The sequence below is a fragment of the Rhinoderma darwinii genome, chromosome 4 (assembly GCF_050947455.1).
Source record: "Rhinoderma darwinii isolate aRhiDar2 chromosome 4, aRhiDar2.hap1, whole genome shotgun sequence".
NCBI classification, from domain to species: Eukaryota; Metazoa; Chordata; class Amphibia; order Anura; family Rhinodermatidae; genus Rhinoderma; species Rhinoderma darwinii.
In genome coordinates, this window is record NC_134690.1 from 74,726,189 (window position 1) to 74,745,820 (window position 19,632).

The 19,632-nt window shown below is 42.2% G+C and overlaps 1 protein-coding gene across 6 annotated transcripts in view; it reads right to left on the reverse strand.

Annotated features, from left to right (window-relative positions):
* The window catches only part of LOC142759243 (saxiphilin-like), a 137,281-nt gene that overhangs the window by 61,555 nt on the left and 56,094 nt on the right, over window positions 1–19,632 (reverse strand). For 5 of the 6 annotated variants that reach the window (XM_075861209.1, XM_075861205.1, XM_075861206.1 and 2 more), the window contains 3 exons: window positions 18,841–19,059; window positions 14,670–14,888; window positions 13,418–13,636 (listed from right to left, as the gene is read on the reverse strand). In XM_075861209.1, the coding sequence (XP_075717324.1) occupies window positions 13,418–13,636; window positions 14,670–14,888; window positions 18,841–19,059 (657 nt within the window). The remainder of the gene's footprint in view (window positions 1–13,417; window positions 13,637–14,669; window positions 14,889–18,840; window positions 19,060–19,632) is intronic. The other variant, XM_075861208.1, reaches the window with a different exon arrangement.

Here is a 19,632-nt window from a genome sequence, read left to right on the forward strand (position 1 = left end):
TCTAATAATGCAGATCTTGTTGGGAATGTCAATGTTCGTGAAAACCTCGGTAACAGTGATCATAATATAGTTACATTTTACCTATACTGTAAAAAACAAACGCAGGCTGGGAGGGCAAAAACATTTAATTTTAAGAAAGCCAATTTCCCCAGGATGAGGGCGGCAATTCAGGATATAGACTGGGAAGAACTAATGTCAAATAATGGGACAAATGACAAATGGGAGATTTTCAAATCTACCTTGGGTAATTATAGTTCAAAATGTATTCCTACAGGTAACAAGTATAAACGACTAAAATTAAACCCCACATGGCTTACACCTTCTGTGAAAGGGGCAATACATGACAAAAAAAGGGCATTTAAAAAATACAAATCTGAGGGTACATCTGCAGCCTTTGTAAAATATAAAGAGCTTAATAAAATCTGTAAAAATGTAATAAAATCAGCAAAAATACAAAATGAAAGGCAGGTGGCCAAGGATAGTAAAACAAATCCTAAAAAATTCTTCAAGCATATAAATGCAAAAAAGCCAAGGTCTGAACATGTAGGACCCCTAGATAATGGTAATGGGGAGTTGGTCACAGGGGATCAAGAGAAGGCAGAGTTACTAAATGGGTTCTTCCGCTCTGTATATACAACAGAAGAAGGAGCAGCTGATGTAGCCGGTGCCAGTGCTGTTAATTTATCAGTTGATATACTGAATTGGATGAATGTAGATATGGTCCAAGCTAAATTAAATAAAATAAATGTACACAAGGCCCCGGGACCAGATGGGTTACACCCTAGAGTTCTTAAAGAGCTTAGTTCTGTTATTTCTGTCCCCCTCTTCATAATATTTAGAGAGTCTCTCATGAGTGGTATAGTGCCAAGGGACTGGCGCAGGGCAAATGTGGTGCCTATTTTCAAAAAGGGCACTAGGTCTTCGCCGGGTAATTATAGACCAGTAAGCTTAACATCAATTGTGGGGAAAATGTTTGAGGGGCTATTGAGGGACTATATACAGAATTATGTGACAATAAATAGTATTATAAGTGACAGCCAGCATGGTTTTACAAAGGACAGAAGCTGTCAAACCAACCTGATTTGTTTTTATGAAGAGGTAAGCAGAAGCCTAGACAGAGGGGCCGCTGTGGATATAGTGTTTTTGGACTTTGCAAAGGCATTTGACACTGTCCCTCATAGACGCCTAATGGGTAAATTAAGGACTATAGGTTTAGAAAGTATAGTTTGTAATTGGATTGAGAATTGGCTCAAGGACCGTATCCAGAGAGTTGTGGTCAATGATTCCTACTCTGAATGGTCCCCAGTTATAAGTGGTGTACCCCAGGGTTCAGTGCTGGGACCACTATTATTCAACTTATTTATTAATGATATAGAGGATGGGATTAATAGCACTATTTCTATTTTTGCAGATGACACCAAGCTATGTAATATAGTTCAGACTATGGAAGATGTTCATGAATTGCAGGCAGATTTAAACAAACTAAGTGTTTGGGCGTCCACTTGGCAAATGAAGTTTAATGTAGATAAATGTAAAGTTATGTATCTGGGTACGAAAAACCTGCAAGCATCATATGTCCTAGGGGGAGCTACACTGGGGGAGTCAATTGTTGAGAAGGATCTGGGTGTACTTGTAAATCATAAACTAAATTTCAGCATGCAGTGTCAATCAGCTGCTTCAAAGGCCAGCAAAATATTGTCGTGTATCAAAAGAGGCATGGACTCGCGGGACAGGGATGTAATATTGCCACTTTACAAAGCATTAGTGAGGCCTCATCTAGAATATGCAGTCCAGTTCTGGGCTCCAGTTCATAGAAAGGATGCCCTGGAGTTGGAAAAAATACAAAGAAGAGCAACGAAGCTAATAAGGGGCATGGAGAATCTAAGTTATGAGGAAAGATTAAAAGAACTAAACCTATTTAGCCTTGAGAAAAGACGACTAAGGGGGGACATGATTAACTTATATAAATATATGAATGGCGCATACAAAAAATATGGTGAAATCCTGTTCCATGTAAAACCCCCTCAAAAAACAAGGGGGCACTCCCTCCGTCTGGAGAAAAAAAGGTTCAACCTGCAGAGGCGACAAGCCTTCTTTACTGTGAGAACTGTGAATCTATGGAATAGCCTACCGCAGGAGCTGGTCGCAGCGGGGACAGTAGATGGCTTTAAAAAAGGCTTAGATAATTTCCTAGAACAAAAAAATATTAACTGCTATGTGTAGAAATTTTTTACTTCCCCTTTCCTATCCCACTTCCCCTTTCCCATCCCTTGGTTGAACTTGATGGACATGTGTCTTTTTTCAACCGTACAAACTATGTAACTATGTAACTATGTAACTATATATATATATTCTGATAATAACTTTGTCATTATATCTGATGATAGCGGTTTACTATTCCCTTCTTGTTTTTACCCTTCCCAAAATAATATGCTCTTTTTTGTACATTTTTATTTCTATATAGTATATCTTGTTTTGTTTTTTTCACTTTTTGTGTTTGTTTGTTTATTGCAATGGTATTTATCACAACGATATGTCTACTTACAGCAATAGTTTTTATGGATATTGCGTAGCACTTTTTTCTCATATTTGAAAGTAGTTTTGAATGCAATTCTGCAGAATGACATGCTACTGTATATTTCTATGTATTATCTATCACCAAGTTTATACTGATGAGATAACTAATTCTCACTTTTGTAACATGATCACATTTATAGCATTGTGAGGGAGGCAGCTTTATATATTTTTTGCCCTTTCCCCTTTATTGTAGCAGAGTTCACCACTAATTTTATGGAAACATGCATCTTTTTACAGATCATTAACACTACAACACAGTATTAGGTATTGCACTGAGATACGAACAGAGCATGGGTTTTTGGGAGGAGCGAGGAAAGGGGCGCGGTCGTTAATATTCTACTCTTTACTTACCTTTTTCAGTTGACCAATGAGGTGCGCATTCTGTTTGTGTGGGGCCGGCGGTGATGTCTGCCCCGTTCCTGCCTTCTATAGTGCACTGCGCATGTCCGGAACCCGGAAGCACGCTACAGCACTGGGGGCCGCAAGTGGGGCATGCGTCACTTCTGGTTACACCAGTGGATATGCGCCGGATACTCATTGGTGCTTTGCTAATTCAAACACTTGTGACATTCCTTATTTAAACTGCAATCGCTGCAACAGGACACTATACACCCTCTGAGGAAGCACCGATCGCAAAACGCGTGTTGGGGTCTTAAACATGGCATGCAGGCTTTTAGGACTACTGAGATGGGTAAGGTGCTGTTTCATTCCGGATACTGCTGGCTCCTTCTTTCCTTATATGGACTGTTTTGTCCAAATTATATGCACTTGCACTTTTTGGATAGGATATAGCCACTTTCAGGTTACTGCGCTACCTATATGACTAATATGGAGAATACAGTATACTTTGTCTAAGCATAGGTTCTGTTACCCTGTTATGTACATGTGAACATTTATAGAGTGTCCTCTGTTTTGATACCAATTTTTAATTGTTTGTCTGACCTTTATGTCAATAAAATTGTTGTACTTTTAGATATATGGCTTTGTACTCCGTTTCTTCTGTATGGCATTAATTTGAGTGGCCCAACTGTTATGAAAGGGAAGGTGTTCCTTGTGGACACAACTTAGCCCGCTATAACATTGTTCTAGGAGTTTATATATTTGTTACATGTAAGCTGTGCATTGTACATCAAGCTATATGTAAGCTGTGTGGAGTACATAAGGGTATATGTAAGCTGTGAGGAGTACATCAGGGTATATGTAAGCTGGGTGGAGTGCATCAGGGTATATGTAAGCTGTGGAGTACATCAGGGTATATGTAAGCTGTGCGGAGTACATCAGGGTATATGTAAGCTGTGCAGAGTACATCAGGGTATACACTACCGTTCAAAAGTTTGGGGTCACCCAGACAATTTCGTGTTTTCCATGAAAACTCACACTTATATTTATCAAATGAGTTGCAAAATGACTAGAAAATATAGTCAAGACATTGACAAGGTTAGAAATAATGATTTTTATTTGAAATAATAATTTTCTCCTTCAAACTTTGCTTTTGTCAAAGAATGCTCCATTTGCAGCAATTACAGCATTGCAGACCTTAGGCATTCTAGCTGTTAATTTGCTGAGGTAATCGGGAGAAATTTCACCCCATGCTTCCAGAAGGCCCTCCCACAAGTTGGATTGGCTTGATGGGCATTTCTTGCGTACCATACGGTCAAGCTGCTTCCACAACAGCTCTATGGGGTTGAGATCTGGTGACAGCGCTGGCCACTCCATTACAGATAGAATACCAGCTGCCTGCTTCTTCCCTAAATAGTTCTTGCATAATTTGGAGGTGTGCTTTGGGTCATTGTCCTGTTGTAGGATGAAATTGGCTCCAATCAAGCGCTGTCCACAGGGTATGGCATGGCGTTGCAAAATGGAGTGATAGCCTTCCTTATTCAAAATCCCTTTTACCTTCTACAAATCTCCCACTTTACCAGCACCAAAGCAACCCCAGACCATCACATTACCTCCACCATGCTTGACAGATGGCTTCAGGCACTCTTCCAGCATCTTTTCAGTTGTTCTGTGTCTCACAAATGTTCTTCTGTGTAATCCAAACACCTCAAACTTCGATTCGTCTGTCCATAACACTTTTTTCCAATCTTCCTCTGTCCAATGTCTGTGTGCTTTTGCCCATATTAATCTTTTCCTATTATTAGCCAGTCTCAGATATGGCTTTTTCTTTGCCACTCTGCCCTGAAGGCCAGCATCCCGGAGTTGCCTCTTCACTGTAGACGTTGACACTGGCGTTTTGCGGGTACTATTTAATGAAGCTGCCAGTTGAGGACCTGTGAGGTGTCTATTTCTCAAACTAGAGACTCTAATATACTTGTCTTGTTGCTCAGTTGTGCAGCGGGGCCTCCCACTTCTCTTTCTACTCCGGTTAGTGCCTGTTTGTGCTGTCCTCTGAAGGGAGTAGTACACACCGTTGTAGGAAATCTTCAGTTTCTTGGCAATTTCTCGCATGGAATAGCCTTCATTTCTAAGAACAAGAATAGACTGACGAGTTTCACATGAAAGCTCTCTTTTTCTAGCCATTTTGAGAGTTTAATCGAACCTACAAATGTAATGCTCCAGATTCTCAACTAGCTCCTCTAAACAGCAAAACTGTTTACAGCGGTGCTAACATAATTGCACAAGGGTTTTCAAGTGTTTTCTAATCATCCATTAGCCTTCTAACACAGTTAGCAAACACAATGTACCATTAGAACACTGAAGTGATGATTGCTGGAAATGGGCCTCTATACACCTATGTAGATATTGCATTAAAAACTAGACGTTTGCAGCTAGAATAGTCATTTAGCACACTAACAATGTATAGAGTGTATTTCTGATTAATTTAATGTTATCTTCATTTAAAAAAACTGCTTTTCTTTAAAAAATAAGGACATTTCTAAGTGACCCTAAACTTTTGAACGGTAGTGTATGTAAGCTGGGCGGAGTACATCAGGGTATATTTAAGCTGGGCAGAGTACATCAGGGTATATGTAAGATGTGCGGAGTACATTAGTGTATATTTAAGCTTGGTGGAGTACATCAGGGTATATAGAAGCTGGGGGGAGTACATCAGGGTATATGTAACCTGTGATGAGTACATCAGGGTATATGTAAACTGGGCGGAGTACATCAGGGTATATGTAAGATGGGCGAAGTACATCAGGGTATATGTAAGCTGTGATGAGTGCATCAGGGTATATGTTAGCTGGGCGGAGTACATTAGGGTATATGTAAACTGGGCGGAGTACATCAGGGTATATGTAAGATGGGCGGAGTACATCAGGGTATATGTAAGATGGGCGGAGTACATCAGGGTATATGTAAGCTGTTTGGAGTACATCAGGGTATATGTAAGCTGGGCGGAGTACATCAGGGTATATGTAATCTGGGCGGAGTACATCAGGGTATATGTAAGATGGGGGGAGTACATCAGGGTATATGATATGTGGGTGGAGTACAACAGGATATATGTAAGCTAGGCGGAGTACATCAGGGCATAATACGATGATGTAATAATGGGGTGAATGAATAATCCATGGAGTGGTGTGGTACGCTTTGAACAAAATATCTGCGCTCCAGTATTGCCTAATCTTTGACTTATTCACTAGCCCTATAAGCAGCACAAGGCCCTAAAGTTTCCTCATCTCCGCTGCATCTACAGGGTCTACCTGTGGGGTCCAGCAAATGACGATGTGGGGTATTTAGTGAAATTCTACTGGACCTAAAAAATTAACCTGGGCCGTCATTTAGAATCATTTTGCATCATTGCGTTCTGAGAGTTATAACGTGTTACTTTTACGTTGACGGAGCTGTGTGAGGGCGCGTTTTTTGTGGAACGAGATGTAATTTTTATTGGTTCCATTTTGAGGTACATGCGATTTTTTTTAAATTATTATTATTTATTTTTTATTTTTTGGGAGACGAGGAAACCAACAAACAGCACTTCTAGCATTGTTTTGTTTCTTCTTTTTTAGTGTTCAACGTGCAGTATAAACAACATGTTAACTTTGAGTCTAAACGATTACAGCGACACCAAATTTATATAGTTTTTTTATGTTTTACTAATTTCCCACAATAAAAATACACTTTTCTACAAAAAATCATGTTTTAGTGTCGCCATATCCTGACAGCCATAACTTTTTTATTTTTTAGTTAATATCACTGTAGGAAGGCTTGTTTTTACGTTTCGAACGGTAGTTTTTGTGGGTACCATTTAGTGGTACTTGCGACTTTTTATTACATTTTTTCTGAGACAAGGTGACCAAAAACTAAATTCTGACATTGTTTTTTATTTATTTTTTTTTACGGTGTTTACGTGCGGTAAAAATAACGTGATATCTTTATAAATCAGGCCGCAACGATACCTATTATGTATAGTTTTTTTTTCTTTTTTTTCTAATTATAAACAACTTGATCAGGGAAACAGGGAGATTATTGTTTTTATTACTTAAAACTTTTATTTATTGATTTTTCGTAAACATTTTTTTTTACTTTTTTTTACTTTTGTTTTTTACACTTACCTGGGGAATAGAAGATATGATATTCTGATCCCCAGTACAATACACTGCACTACTTATGTATGTAGTTATGTAATGCAGTGTATTATAACTGTCATTCTTCATCTGACAGTTAAGCCTATTAGGTCCTGTCTTGGGCAGGACCTAATAGGCTTCCGTACCTGGACACCAGGAAGCCGTTGCTAGGCTTCCTCGTTGCCATAGCAGCAACCATCGCAACCTACGATGGGGGGTACAGAGGGAGCCCTCTGTCACCCAATTCAATGTGGCGGACGCCCTTGACCGCCACATTGAAGGGGTTTAACGGCAGCGATTTAAAGGGGTTTAACCGCCGTTGCAGCAGGATGTAAGCTGTATATTACAGCTGACACTCGCTGAAGATGAAGCGCGCACAGCTCCTGTGCCTGATTCATCTTTATGACGGGTCTGGTACGTCAGATTGCGGGAATCTGCTTGTTATGCCGAAGTACCAGACCTGTCAATTTGCGGGAAGGGGTTAAAAAAGCTTTTAAAAATAAGAAAACTCATTAAAGGGTGTGAGGGTTTAGCATCAGGAGAGGTTGGTACAGCAGTTTCTTAGTAGCCAGAGACAGGAACACCGTGCATTAAAGTTCATAACAGGGCTTTGCCTCTGTTTTATTCTTGTCAAAGAAACAGCCTCTTGTACAACAAGGCAAAATACAAAATAAATCCTGCTCGTCTGAGCACTAACTAAACAAGATATTATCTAACTATACCAAGTGCCTTCCTACCAGGCACTGGACACAAAGTAACACAGGTCTTTACTCACATAGAATACAGGCTACTCCAGACTTAGTAGTCTCCGGTCTAAGTCAGGGGTGAGACTGACACACACTGTGTCTGCACCTTTTTATACACAGGCTGCAGGTGCAGCTAATTGAGCAGCAGCCTTGTCCTACAAACAGAGATGGACTAGGGATTGGGGAACCCACCCTGCTCTTCCCCAATCCAACTCCAGGCCCTTTTTCCGGCTTTTCCTTAAGCCGAGATTGGAAAGCTAGAGCTTTCTATTGCAAAAAATACTCATTCCCTGAAGCCTAGGATACATATGACAGGATTCTAGGGGAAATGTACCTTCCCTCAATGACTTTACCTGTCACTGTCTCACATACCCTCTTCCTCTGTTCGAGCCCGTGGGATCGGACACATTTAGCTACAAGGCAGTGTGTCCTAGACAAAGCGTCAGCATTGCCCTGCAGTTTTCCTGCTCTGTGTTCCACAGTATATTTGAAGTTCTGCAAAGTAAGAAACCACCGTGTAACTCTTGAATTTCTCTCTTTAGCTTGACACATCCACGTAAGAGGAGAGTGGTCTGTAACCAACCTAACCGACGACCCAATAAATAATATCTCAGGGACTCAAGTGCCCACTTAATTGGCAAGCACTCCCGTTCAACTATGCTATAGTTTTTCTCAGCCGGGGTAAGTTTTCTGCTCAAATAGGTCACAGGATGTTCCTCACCACCCACCTCTTGTGACAGAACTGCTCCGAGCCCCACATCAGAAGCATCAGTTTGGACAACAAACTCCTTTTTGAAGTCAGGAGTGACTAAGACTGGTTGGTTACAGAGGGCCAGTTTCAACTCTTGAAAGGCGCTTTTAGCCTTCGTGTCCCACTTGACCATGACAGACTTACTTCCCTTGGTAAGATCCGTTAGGGGCGCTGCTGTGCTGGCAAAGTTTGGAATGAACCTGCGGTAATAACCTACAATTCCTAGAAAAGCTCTGACCTGCTTTTTGGTTGAGGGCTGGGGCCAGTTTTGGATAGCCTCAACTTTGTTGACCTGTGGCTTTATCACCCCTCTCCCAATTATGTACCCCAGATACCGTGCTTCCTCCAAGCCTAAGGAACATTTTTGGGTTTGCTGTTAACCCCGCGGCTCTGAGGCAGTTTAGTACTGCTTGTACTTTTGGTAAGAGGCTTTCCCTGTCATCACTAAAGATTATAATGTCGTCCAGATATGCCGAAAATGCATGCCGACGATGGGGTTTGAGGACTATGTCCATTAACCTTTGAAAGGTCACTGGAGCCCCATGTAGCCCAAATGGTAAACAAATAGATTGAAACAGACCATCCTGGGTGATGAACGCAGTTTTCTCTTTGGCGCCCTCCGTGAGGGGTACTTGCCAATAGCCTTTGGTTAAATCAAGTGTTGAAAAATACCTTGAATGGCCCAGTCTCTCTATTAACTCGTCAACTCTTGGCATTGGGTATGCGTCAAACTTTGACATCTCATTTAACTTGCGGAAGTCGTTACAGAAACGTAATGACCCATCTGGTTTCGGAATCAATACAATGGGACTTGACCATTCACTTTTTGACTCTTCAATAATCCCAAGGTCTAGCATTTTCTTGACCTCCTCAGATATGGCTTGTCTACGAGCTTCAGGGACTCTGTAGGGTTTCAAGTGGACCCGAACCTGAGGCTCGGTCACAATGTCATGTTTTATTATACTAGTCTGTCCTGGCAGTTCTGAAAACACGTCTGTGTTTCTCTGCACAAACTCTTTTGTCTCCTGTTTCTGTGGCTTTGCGAGTGATTCTGACACATACATATCTGGGTTAAGACTGTAGGGGGTACTTACTGCCACGAGGGTCTCTCTTTCTTTCCATGGCTTAATGAAGTTTACATGGTATAACTGCACTGTCTTCCTTTTACCTGGTTGGTAAACTTTATAATTTACATCCACCACCTTTTCAATTATCTCATATGGCCCTTGCCATCTAGCAAGAAATTTGCATTCTACGGTTGGCACTAAGACCAACACTCGATCACCAGAGTTAAAATTTCTAACTTTAGCAGTTCGGTTATACACCCTGCTCTGAGCATCCTGAGCTTGCTCCAAGTGTTCCTTAACTATCGGCATGACCGCAGCGATTCGGTCTTGCATCAACGTGACATGCTCAATTACACTCCTATAAGGTGTGGACTCTTGCTCCCAGGTTTCCTTGGCTATGTCCAGGAGACCACGGGGTTGTCTGCCGTATACAAGTTCAAAAGGAGAAAACCCTGTGGATGATTGAGGAACTTCACGTACAGCGAACATCAAATAGGGCAGAAGACAGTCCCAATCCTTCCCATCCTTACTAACCACCTTCCTCAACATGCCTTTTAATGTCTTATTGAATCTTTCGACAAGACCATCAGTTTGAGGGTGATATATAGAGGTACACAGGTGTTTAATTTTCAGCAGTTTGCATAATTCCTTGGTGATTTTGGACATAAAGGGAGTTCCCTGATCGGTAAGGATTTCCTTAGGTAAACCAGTACGGGAAAACATGTAAAACAACTCTCTTTCAATGGCTTTTGAAGAGGAATTTCGCAAAGGGACTGCCTCAAGGTAGCGTGTGGCATAGTCCAACACCACTAGGATATATTGACGTCCTCTAGAAGATTTGACTAAAGAGCCGACCAGATCCATGGCAATTCTTTCAAAAGGGATCCCAATGATAGGCAAAGGCACCAGCGGACTCCTAAAATGTGGCATAGGAGCCGTTATCTGACACTCCGGGCAGGACTCGGAATACCTCTGAACTTCCGTATATACCCCCGGTAAGAAGAATCGTTGTAAGATACGCTCTCTGGTCTTTTCGCAACCTAGATGTCCACCCAGCACGTGTTTATGAGCCAGGTCCAACACCGTTCTACGATACGGTTGGGGTATCACCAGCTGTTCAACAACCTCCCCACGTACGTTATCTATCCGATACAGCAAATCCTGGTTAACCGCCATGTGTGGAAACACCTTATCAGCCCCTGGATGTTGAGGCACTCCATTTAATACCTTAGTATTTTCCCTGGCTTTTACCAATGTGGGATCGCTAAGTTGAGCGGTCCCAAAATTGTTACGTGATACATTTAACTCTGGTATCTCAGAAATTTCCTCCTGCTCATCTGTTTCACCAGCAAAAACAGCCAGAGGAAATTTATCAGGCTCAGTGGTCACCCCTACTGCTGGCACCTCAGCATCCTCGTTAAAGGGTTCTGGGCTAATCACAGCGCACACATTGATACCATCATTAACATTTACAGTGGAGGTTACATCTTTCTTCCTCCACAAGTCCCACAACACTGGGAAGTCTCTCCCCAGGATCACACTGTGCATTAGGGACTTGACCACACCCACCTCATGGCAAGCGGTTCCACAGGAAGTCTCTAGAGTGACCAATGCGGTGGGGTATTCTTTAGTGTCCCCATGAATGCACAGGACCCCTATACTATGTCTGCTGAATGTTCCAGGGTCTATCAGGCTGGCATGCACCAGGATAACCAGACTCCCAGAATCCAGCAAGGCACTCACAGTACACCCTTCCACTTTTACGACACACATTTGTTGTTCAGTCTCGTAAACCGTCTCAGCAGAACAAACAGGACGTGCAAACAAGGATATTCGCCTTGCTCCATCACACTCCATTGGCTCAGTAGTCAGGGGACAATTGGCAGCAATATGCCCAGGTCCATAACACCGCCAGCACTGTATGCGGCCCCGGTCCCCAACTTGAGACCCTGGTCTGGCCTTCAGTGTCTCTCTGGGATTTCTTCCCTCCGTCTGCTCCCTTTCTGAGCCACCTCCCTTAAAGACATTTCTGACCCCTCTAGTAAATGGAACAGTCTTACCGGGTGTTCCGCACGATTTTCTGTTCCTGGGGTTAGAACATCCAGGCGGTACTTCTTGGAGTAGATCCTGAGTAGCTCTGTACCTTTCAATCAGGTTCACCAGCTGTTCCGCATTTGTAGGATCTCCTTGACCGACCCAACGCTGAACCTTTGGTGGTAAGGAGCGGATGTATTTGTCAAGCACCACTCTCTCCACGATCTGCGCAGGGGTTGATTCCTCTGGCTGTAGCCATTTCCTTGCAAGATGGACAAGATCATACATTTGTGATCGCGCAGTTAGGTGTTCCACGAAAGTCCAGTTGTGCACCCGTCGAGCAAGCACATTCATATTAACACCCAGACGGGCAAGGATCTCACCCTTCAGCTTGGAGTAATCCTTGGCATCCTGCTCATTGAGATCAAAGTACGCCTTTTGCGGCTCTCCGGTTAGGAAAGGTGCCACCACTGCTGCCCACTGATCTGAAGATAACTTGTCTCGTTCTGCCACTCGCTCAAACACCATGAGATAGGCCTCAACGTCGTCGGTGGGTGTCATCTTCTGCAGAGATGTCTGTACCGCTGCACAAGTGGTTTGGCGCAAACCATGAGGCCTGAATTTGGTCTTGCAAATGGCGATTAATTTGCTGCTGTTCTTTTAAGGCCAGTCTGTGGGCTTCACCCAGCAGAATATTGGTTTCAGTCTGTGCACGCATGGCTTCCTCATGCACCATTCGCTGAGTCGCGCTGGCTTCTTGCAAAGCTGTGCTTATCTTCCCCTGGTTGATATTAGCCTGAATCAGCTGTTTAAGTATTTCATCCATTTTAACAGTCTCTTTTTCTAGCCCTGTTGCCGCCTTCACTCAAGACATACACTTCCAAACACTCTCGGGGAGAAAAAAAATTGTGTTGTTGCCCCTAGCAACGATTTTCCGCTTGGAGCAGCAAAAGTCCTTTTAAATAGGTGTATGTCTCTTTAAGACCGTGCCCGCATCGGCCACCATATGTGAGGGTTTAGCATCAGGAGAGGTTGGTACAGCGGTTTCTTAGTAGCCAGAGACAGGGACACCGTGCATTAAAGTTCACAACAGGGCTTTGCCTGTGTTTTATTCTTGTCAAAGAAACAGCCTCTTGTACAACAAGGCAAAATACAAAATAAATCCTGCTCGTCTGAGCACTAACTAAACAAGATATTATCTAACTATACCAAGTGCCTTCCTACCAGGCACTGGACACAAAGTAACACAGGTCTTTACTCACATAGAATACAGGCTACTCCAGACATAGTAGTCTCCGGTCTGAGTCAGGGGTGAGACTGACACACACTGTGTCTGCACCTTTTTATACACAGGTTGCAGGTGCAGCTAATTGAGCAGCAGCCTTGTCCTACAAACAGAGATGGACTAGGGATTGGGGAACCCACCCTGCTCTTCCCCAATCCAACTCCAGGCCCTTTTTCCGGCTTTTTCTTAAGCCGAGATTGGAAAGCTAGAGCTTTCTATTGCAAAAAATACTCATTCCCCTCATTCCCTGAAGCCTAGGATACATATGACAGGATTCTAGGGGAAATGTACCTTCCCTCAATGACTTTACCTGTCACTGTCTCACAAGGGATAAAATGTATCAATAGTGACAAATCATTACAGGGACTCAATGAAATGGTATTTTATAACTCTAATAATGTCGGCGCACAGGGAGAGGATGTGATTATAAAGTCGATTCTTACCAGAAGATTGACATGTTGGGGGCGTTTGTCCAGGTGGGGTTCTGGAACCGGAAATCTCTTCACCAGTTTTATTAACACACCAACAGTATCCGGTGCTACCATGGCATTGCCTTGGACTGTAGTTGCCTTTTTCATCACAATCAGGTAGAAATGCTCCTGGCATAGGGGGACCTGCACTTAGCTTTTTCTGACGTTCTTTTAAGCAGGGACTTTCCTTTGCTAAAATGGATACAGAAGAACCAACAATACTTTAGTTTTGTTTCTATTAAAATTTTTGGATTAGGACTAAATAATACTAAATGATTGTTATCATGATTGTACTGTACTGTATTGTTATATGCCTGTAGCTTATTGATATGTCTGTGGTATGCTGCAGCTTTTAAATTGGGGAGGAATGATCGCTGATACCTTTTTAAAGGCTGCCAAGGAATAAGTTACACTATTTTGGGTTTATCTCCTTTAAGGCCTCATGCACACGAACGTATTTTTTTCCTCCCGTAAATACTGGCGTAAATACGGGTCCTTTGTCACACGTATTCAACCTGTATTCCACCAGTATTTACGGACCCGTGCCCGTAAATACGGGTCCGGTGTCACCAGTATTCCACCTGTATTTACGGACCCGTTTTCTCTGCACTAAGCGGCAGCCCCTTCTCTCTATCAGTGCTGGAAAGAGAGAAGGGGCAGCCTTTTCGGGCAGAGTTTTCACAGCGATTGTAACTAAAAGAAGTTCATACGTACCGTTGTCTTGGTGACGCGTCCCTCTTTTGACATCCAGTCTGACCTCCCTGGATGACGCGGCATTCCATGTGACCGCTGCAGCCTGTGATTGGCTGCAGCGGTTACATGGGATGAAACGTCATCCCGGGAGGCCGGACTGGAGGAAGAAGCAGGAGTCCTTGGTAAGTTAACTTTTAACACTATTAACTCCAGCGGTAGTCACTGTCCCGGGTGCTGAAAGAGTTACTGCCGATCAGTTAACTCTTTCAGTACCATGGACAGTGACTATACCCTGACGTCGCCTAGCAACGCTCCCGAATTTACGGTTGCACACACGTAGCCACCCGTAATTACGGGAGCCCCATAGACTTCTATGGGCCTGCCCGTGCCGTTATTACGGCCTGAAATAGGACATGTTCCATATTTTTCAATGGCACGGGCACCTTCTCGTAAGCATACGGGAAGGTACCCGTGGCCAATAGAAGTCTATGGGCCCGTAAATACGGGCCGTAATTATAAAGTAGATTCTTACCAGAATGTTGACATGTTGGGGCCGTTTGTCCTGGTGGGGTTCTGGAACCGGAAATCTCTTCACCATTTTCAGTAACACACCAACAATATCCGGTGCTACCATGGCATTGCTTTGGACTGTAGTTGCCTTTTTCATCACAATCAGGTAGAAATGCTCCCCGCATAGGGGTTCCTGCACTTAGCACTTTCTGACGTTCTTTTAAGCAGGGACTTTCCTTTGCTAAATTGGATAAAAATAACAGAAAAAAGACTAAAGTATTTCTTATTTACATTTTTGATTAGGACTAAATTCTACAAAATTATTGTTATCATGATTGTACTGTACTGTATTGTTATATGCCTGTAGCTTATTGGTATATATGTGGCATGCTGCAGCTTTTACATTGGGGAGGAATGATCGCTGATACCTTCCATTGGCTGCCAAGGGATAAGTTGCACTATTTTGGGTTTATCTACTTTAACTCCTTGGAGATGCAGCCATTTTTTGGATTTCCATTTTCATTTTTTCCTTCCCGCATTCCAAAAGCCATACGTTTTATATTTTTTCATGGACATAGCCGTTTGGGGGCTTGTTTTTTGCGGGACAAGTTGTCGTTTTTCACGGCTTCATTTATTCTTCCATATAATGTACTGGGAAACTGAAATATTTTGTTTTGTTTTTTTTCACTTTTTTTGTTTGTTTATTGCAATGGTATTTATCACAACGATATGTCTATTTACAGCAATAGTTTTTATGGATATTGCGTAGCACTATTTTTCACATATTTGAAAGTAGTTTTGAATGCAATTCTGCAGAATGACATGCTACTGTATATTTCTATGTATTATCTATCACCAAGTTTATACTGATGAGATAACGAATTCTCACTTTTGTAACATGATCACATTTATAGCATTGTGGGGGAGGCAGCTTTATATATTTTTTGCCCTTTCCCCTTTATTGTAGCAGAGTTCACCACTAATTTTATGGAAACATGCATCTTTTTACAGATCATTAACACTACAACACAGTATTAGGTATTGTACTGAGATACGAACAGAGCATGGGTTTTTGGGAGGAGCGAGGAAAGGGGCGGGGTCGTTAATATTCTACTCTTTACTTACATTTTTCAGTTGACCAATGAGGTGTGCATTCTGTTTGTGTGGGGCCAGCGGTGATGTCTGCCCCGTTCCTGCCTCCTATAGTGCACTGTGCATGTCCGGAATTCCTGATACGCGTCAGGAACCCGGATGCACGCTACAGCACTGGGGGCCGCAAGTGGGGCATGCGTCACTTCCGGTTACACCAATGGATATGCGCCGGATACTCATTGGTGCTTTGCTAATTCAAACACTTGTGACATTCCTTATTTAAACTGCAATCGCTGCAACAGGACACTATACACCCCCTGAGGAAGCACCGATCGCAAAACGCGTGTTGCATGCAGGCTTTTAGGACCACTGAGATGGGTAAGGTGCTGTTTCATTCCGGATACTGCTGGCTTCTTCTTTCCTTATATGGACTGTTTTGTCCAAATTATATGCACTTGCACTTTTTGGATAGGATATAGCCACTTTCAGGTTACTGCACTACCTATGTGACTAATATGGAGAATACAGTATACTTTGTCTAAGCATAGGTTCTGTTACCCTGTTATGTACATTTGAAGATTTATAGAGTCTTCTCTGTTTTGATACCAATTTATAATTGTTTGTCTAACCTTTATGTCAATAAAATGGTTGTATTTTTAGATATATGGCTTTGAACTTAGTTTCTTCTGTATCGCATTAATTTGAGTGGCCCAACTGTTATGAAAGGGAAGGTGTTCCTTGTGGACACAACTTAGCCCGCTATCACATTGTTCTAGGAGTGCGGAGTACATCAGGGTATATGTAAGCTGTGAGGAGTACATCAGGGTATATGTGAGCTGGGTGGAGTACATCAGGGTATATTTAAGCTGGGCAGAGTACATCAGGGTATATGTAAGATGTGCGGAGTACATCAGTGTATATTTAAGCTTGGTGGAGTACATCAGGGTATATAGAAGCTGGGCGGAGTACATCAGGGTACATGTAAGCTGGGCGGAGTACATCAGGGTATATGTAAACTGGGCTGAGTACATCAGGGTATATGTAAGATGGGCGGAGTACATCAGGGAATATGTAAGCTGTGTGGAGTACATCAGGGTATATGTAAACTGTGATGGGTGCATCAGGGTATATGTAAACTGGGCGGAGTACATTAAGGTATATGTAAACTGGGCGGAGTACATCAGGGTATATGTAAGCTGTTTGGAGTACATCAGGGTATATGTAAGCTGTTTGGAGTATATCAGGGTATATGTAAGCTGGGCGGAGTACATCAGGGTATATGTAAGATGGGTGGAGTACATCAGGGTATATGATATGTGGGTGGAGTACATCAGGATATATGTAAGTTAGGCGGAGTACATCAGGGCATAATACGATGATGTAATAATGGGGTGAATGAATAATCCATGGAGTGGTGTGGTACGCTTTGAACCAATCCTTTATGCACAGGCCGGGTTTTTTGGGTATCGTACAAAATATCTGCGGTCCAGGATTGCCTAATCTTTGACTTATCCACTAGCCCTATAAGCAGCACAAGGCCCTAAAGTTTCCTCATCTCCGCTGCATCTACAGGGTCCACCTGTGGGGTCCAGCAAATGACGAAGTGGGGTATTTAGTGAAATTCTACTGGACCTAAAAAATTAACCTGGGCCGTCATTTAGAATCATTTTGCATCATTGCGTTCTGAGAGTTATAACGTGTTATTTTTACGTTGACGGAGCGGTGTGAGGGCTTGTTTTTTGTGGAACGAGCTGTAATTTTTATTGGTTCCATTTTGAGGTACATGCGATTTTTTTTTAATTATTATTATTTATTCCATTTTTTGGGAGACGAGGAAACCAACAAACAGCACTTCTAGCATTGTTTTGTTTCTTCTTTTTTACAGTGTTCAACGTGCAGTATAAACAACATGTTAACTTTATTCTGTGAGTCTAAACGATTACAGCGATACCAAATTGATATAGTTTTTTTTAATGTTTTACTAATTTCCCACAATAAAAATACTCTTTTCTACAAAAAAATCATGTTTTAGTGTCGCCATATCCTGACAGCCATAACTTTTTTTATTTTTGAGTTAATATCGCTGTAGGAAGGCTTGTTTTTTATGTTTCGAACTGTAGTTTTTGTGGGTACCATTTTATGGTATTTGCGACTTTTTATTACATTTTTTCTGAGACAAGGTGACCAAAAACTAAATTCTGACACTGTTTTTTATTAAAAAAATTTTACGGTGTTTACGTGCGGTAAAAATAACGTGACATCTTTATAGATCAGGCCGCGGCGATACCTATTATGTATAGATTTTTTTTCATTTTTTCATTTTTTTTCTAATTATAATCAACTTGATCAACAGGGAAACAGGGAGATTATTATTTTTATTACTTAAAACTTTTATTTATTGATTTTTCTTAAACATTTTTTTTTTACTTTTTTTTACTTTTGTTTTTTACACTTACCTGGGGAATAGAAGATCTGATATTCTGATCCCCAGTACAATACACTGCACTACTTATGTATGTAGTTATGTAATGCAGTGTATTATAACTGTCATTCTTCATCTGACAGTTAAGCCTATTAGGTCCTGTCTTGGGCAGGACCTAATAGGCTTCCGTACCTGGACACCAGGAAGCCGTTGCTAGGCTTCCTCGTTGCCATAGCAGCAACCATCGCAACCTACGATGGGGGGTACAGAGGGAGCCCTCTGTCACCCAATTCAATGTGGCGGACGCCATTGACCGCCACATTGAAGGGGTTTAACGGCAGCGATTTAAAGTGGTTTAACCGCCGTTGCAGCAGGATGTGAGCTGTATATTACAGCTGACACCCGCTGAAGATGAAGCGCGCACAGCTCCTGTGCCTGATTCATCTTTATGACGGGTCTGGTACGTCGGATTGCGGGAATCTGCTTGTTATACCGACGTACCAGACCTGTCAATTTTCGGGAAGGGGTTAAAAAACCTTTTCAAAATAAGAAAAGTCATTAAAGGGATAAAATGTATCAATAGTGACAAATCATTACAGGGACTCAATGAAATGGTATTTTATAACTCTAATAATGTCGACGCACAGGGAGAGGATGTGATTATAAAGTCGATTCTTACCAGAAGATTGACATGTTGGGGGCGTTTGTCCAGGTGGGGTTCTGGAACCAGAAATCTCTTCACCAGTTTTATTAACACACCAACAGTATCCGGTGCTACCATGGCATTGCTTTGGACTGTAGTTGCCTTTTTCATCACAATCAGGTAGAAATGATCCTGGCATAGGGGGACCTGCACTTAGCTTTTTCTGACGTTCTTTTAAGCAGGGACTTTCCTTTGCTAAAATGGATACAGAATAACCAACAATACTTTAGTTTTGTTTCTATTAAAATTTTTGGATTAGGACTAAATAATACTAAATTATTGTTATCATGATTGTACTGTACTGTATTGTTATATGCCTGTAGCTTAAGGATATGTCTGTGGTATGCTGCAGCTTTTACATTGGGGAGGATACCTTTTAAAGGCTGCCGAGGAATAAGTTACACTTAGTTTTGGGTTTATCTCCTTTAAGGCCTCATGCACACGAACGTATTTTTTTCCTCCCGTAAATACTGGCGTAAATACGGGTCCTTTGTCACACGTATTCAACCCGTATTCCCCCAGTATTTACGGACCCGTGCCCGTAAATACGGGTCCAGTGTCACCAGTATTCCACCTGTATTTATGGACCCGTTTTCTCTGCACTAAATGGCAGCCCCTTCTCTCTATCAGTGCTGGAAAGAGAGAAGGGGCAGCCCTTTCGGGCAGAGTTTTCGCAGTGATTGTAACTAAAAGAAGTCCATACGTACCGTTGACTTGGTGAAGCATCCCTCTTTTGACATCCAGTCCGACCTCCCTGGATGACGCGGC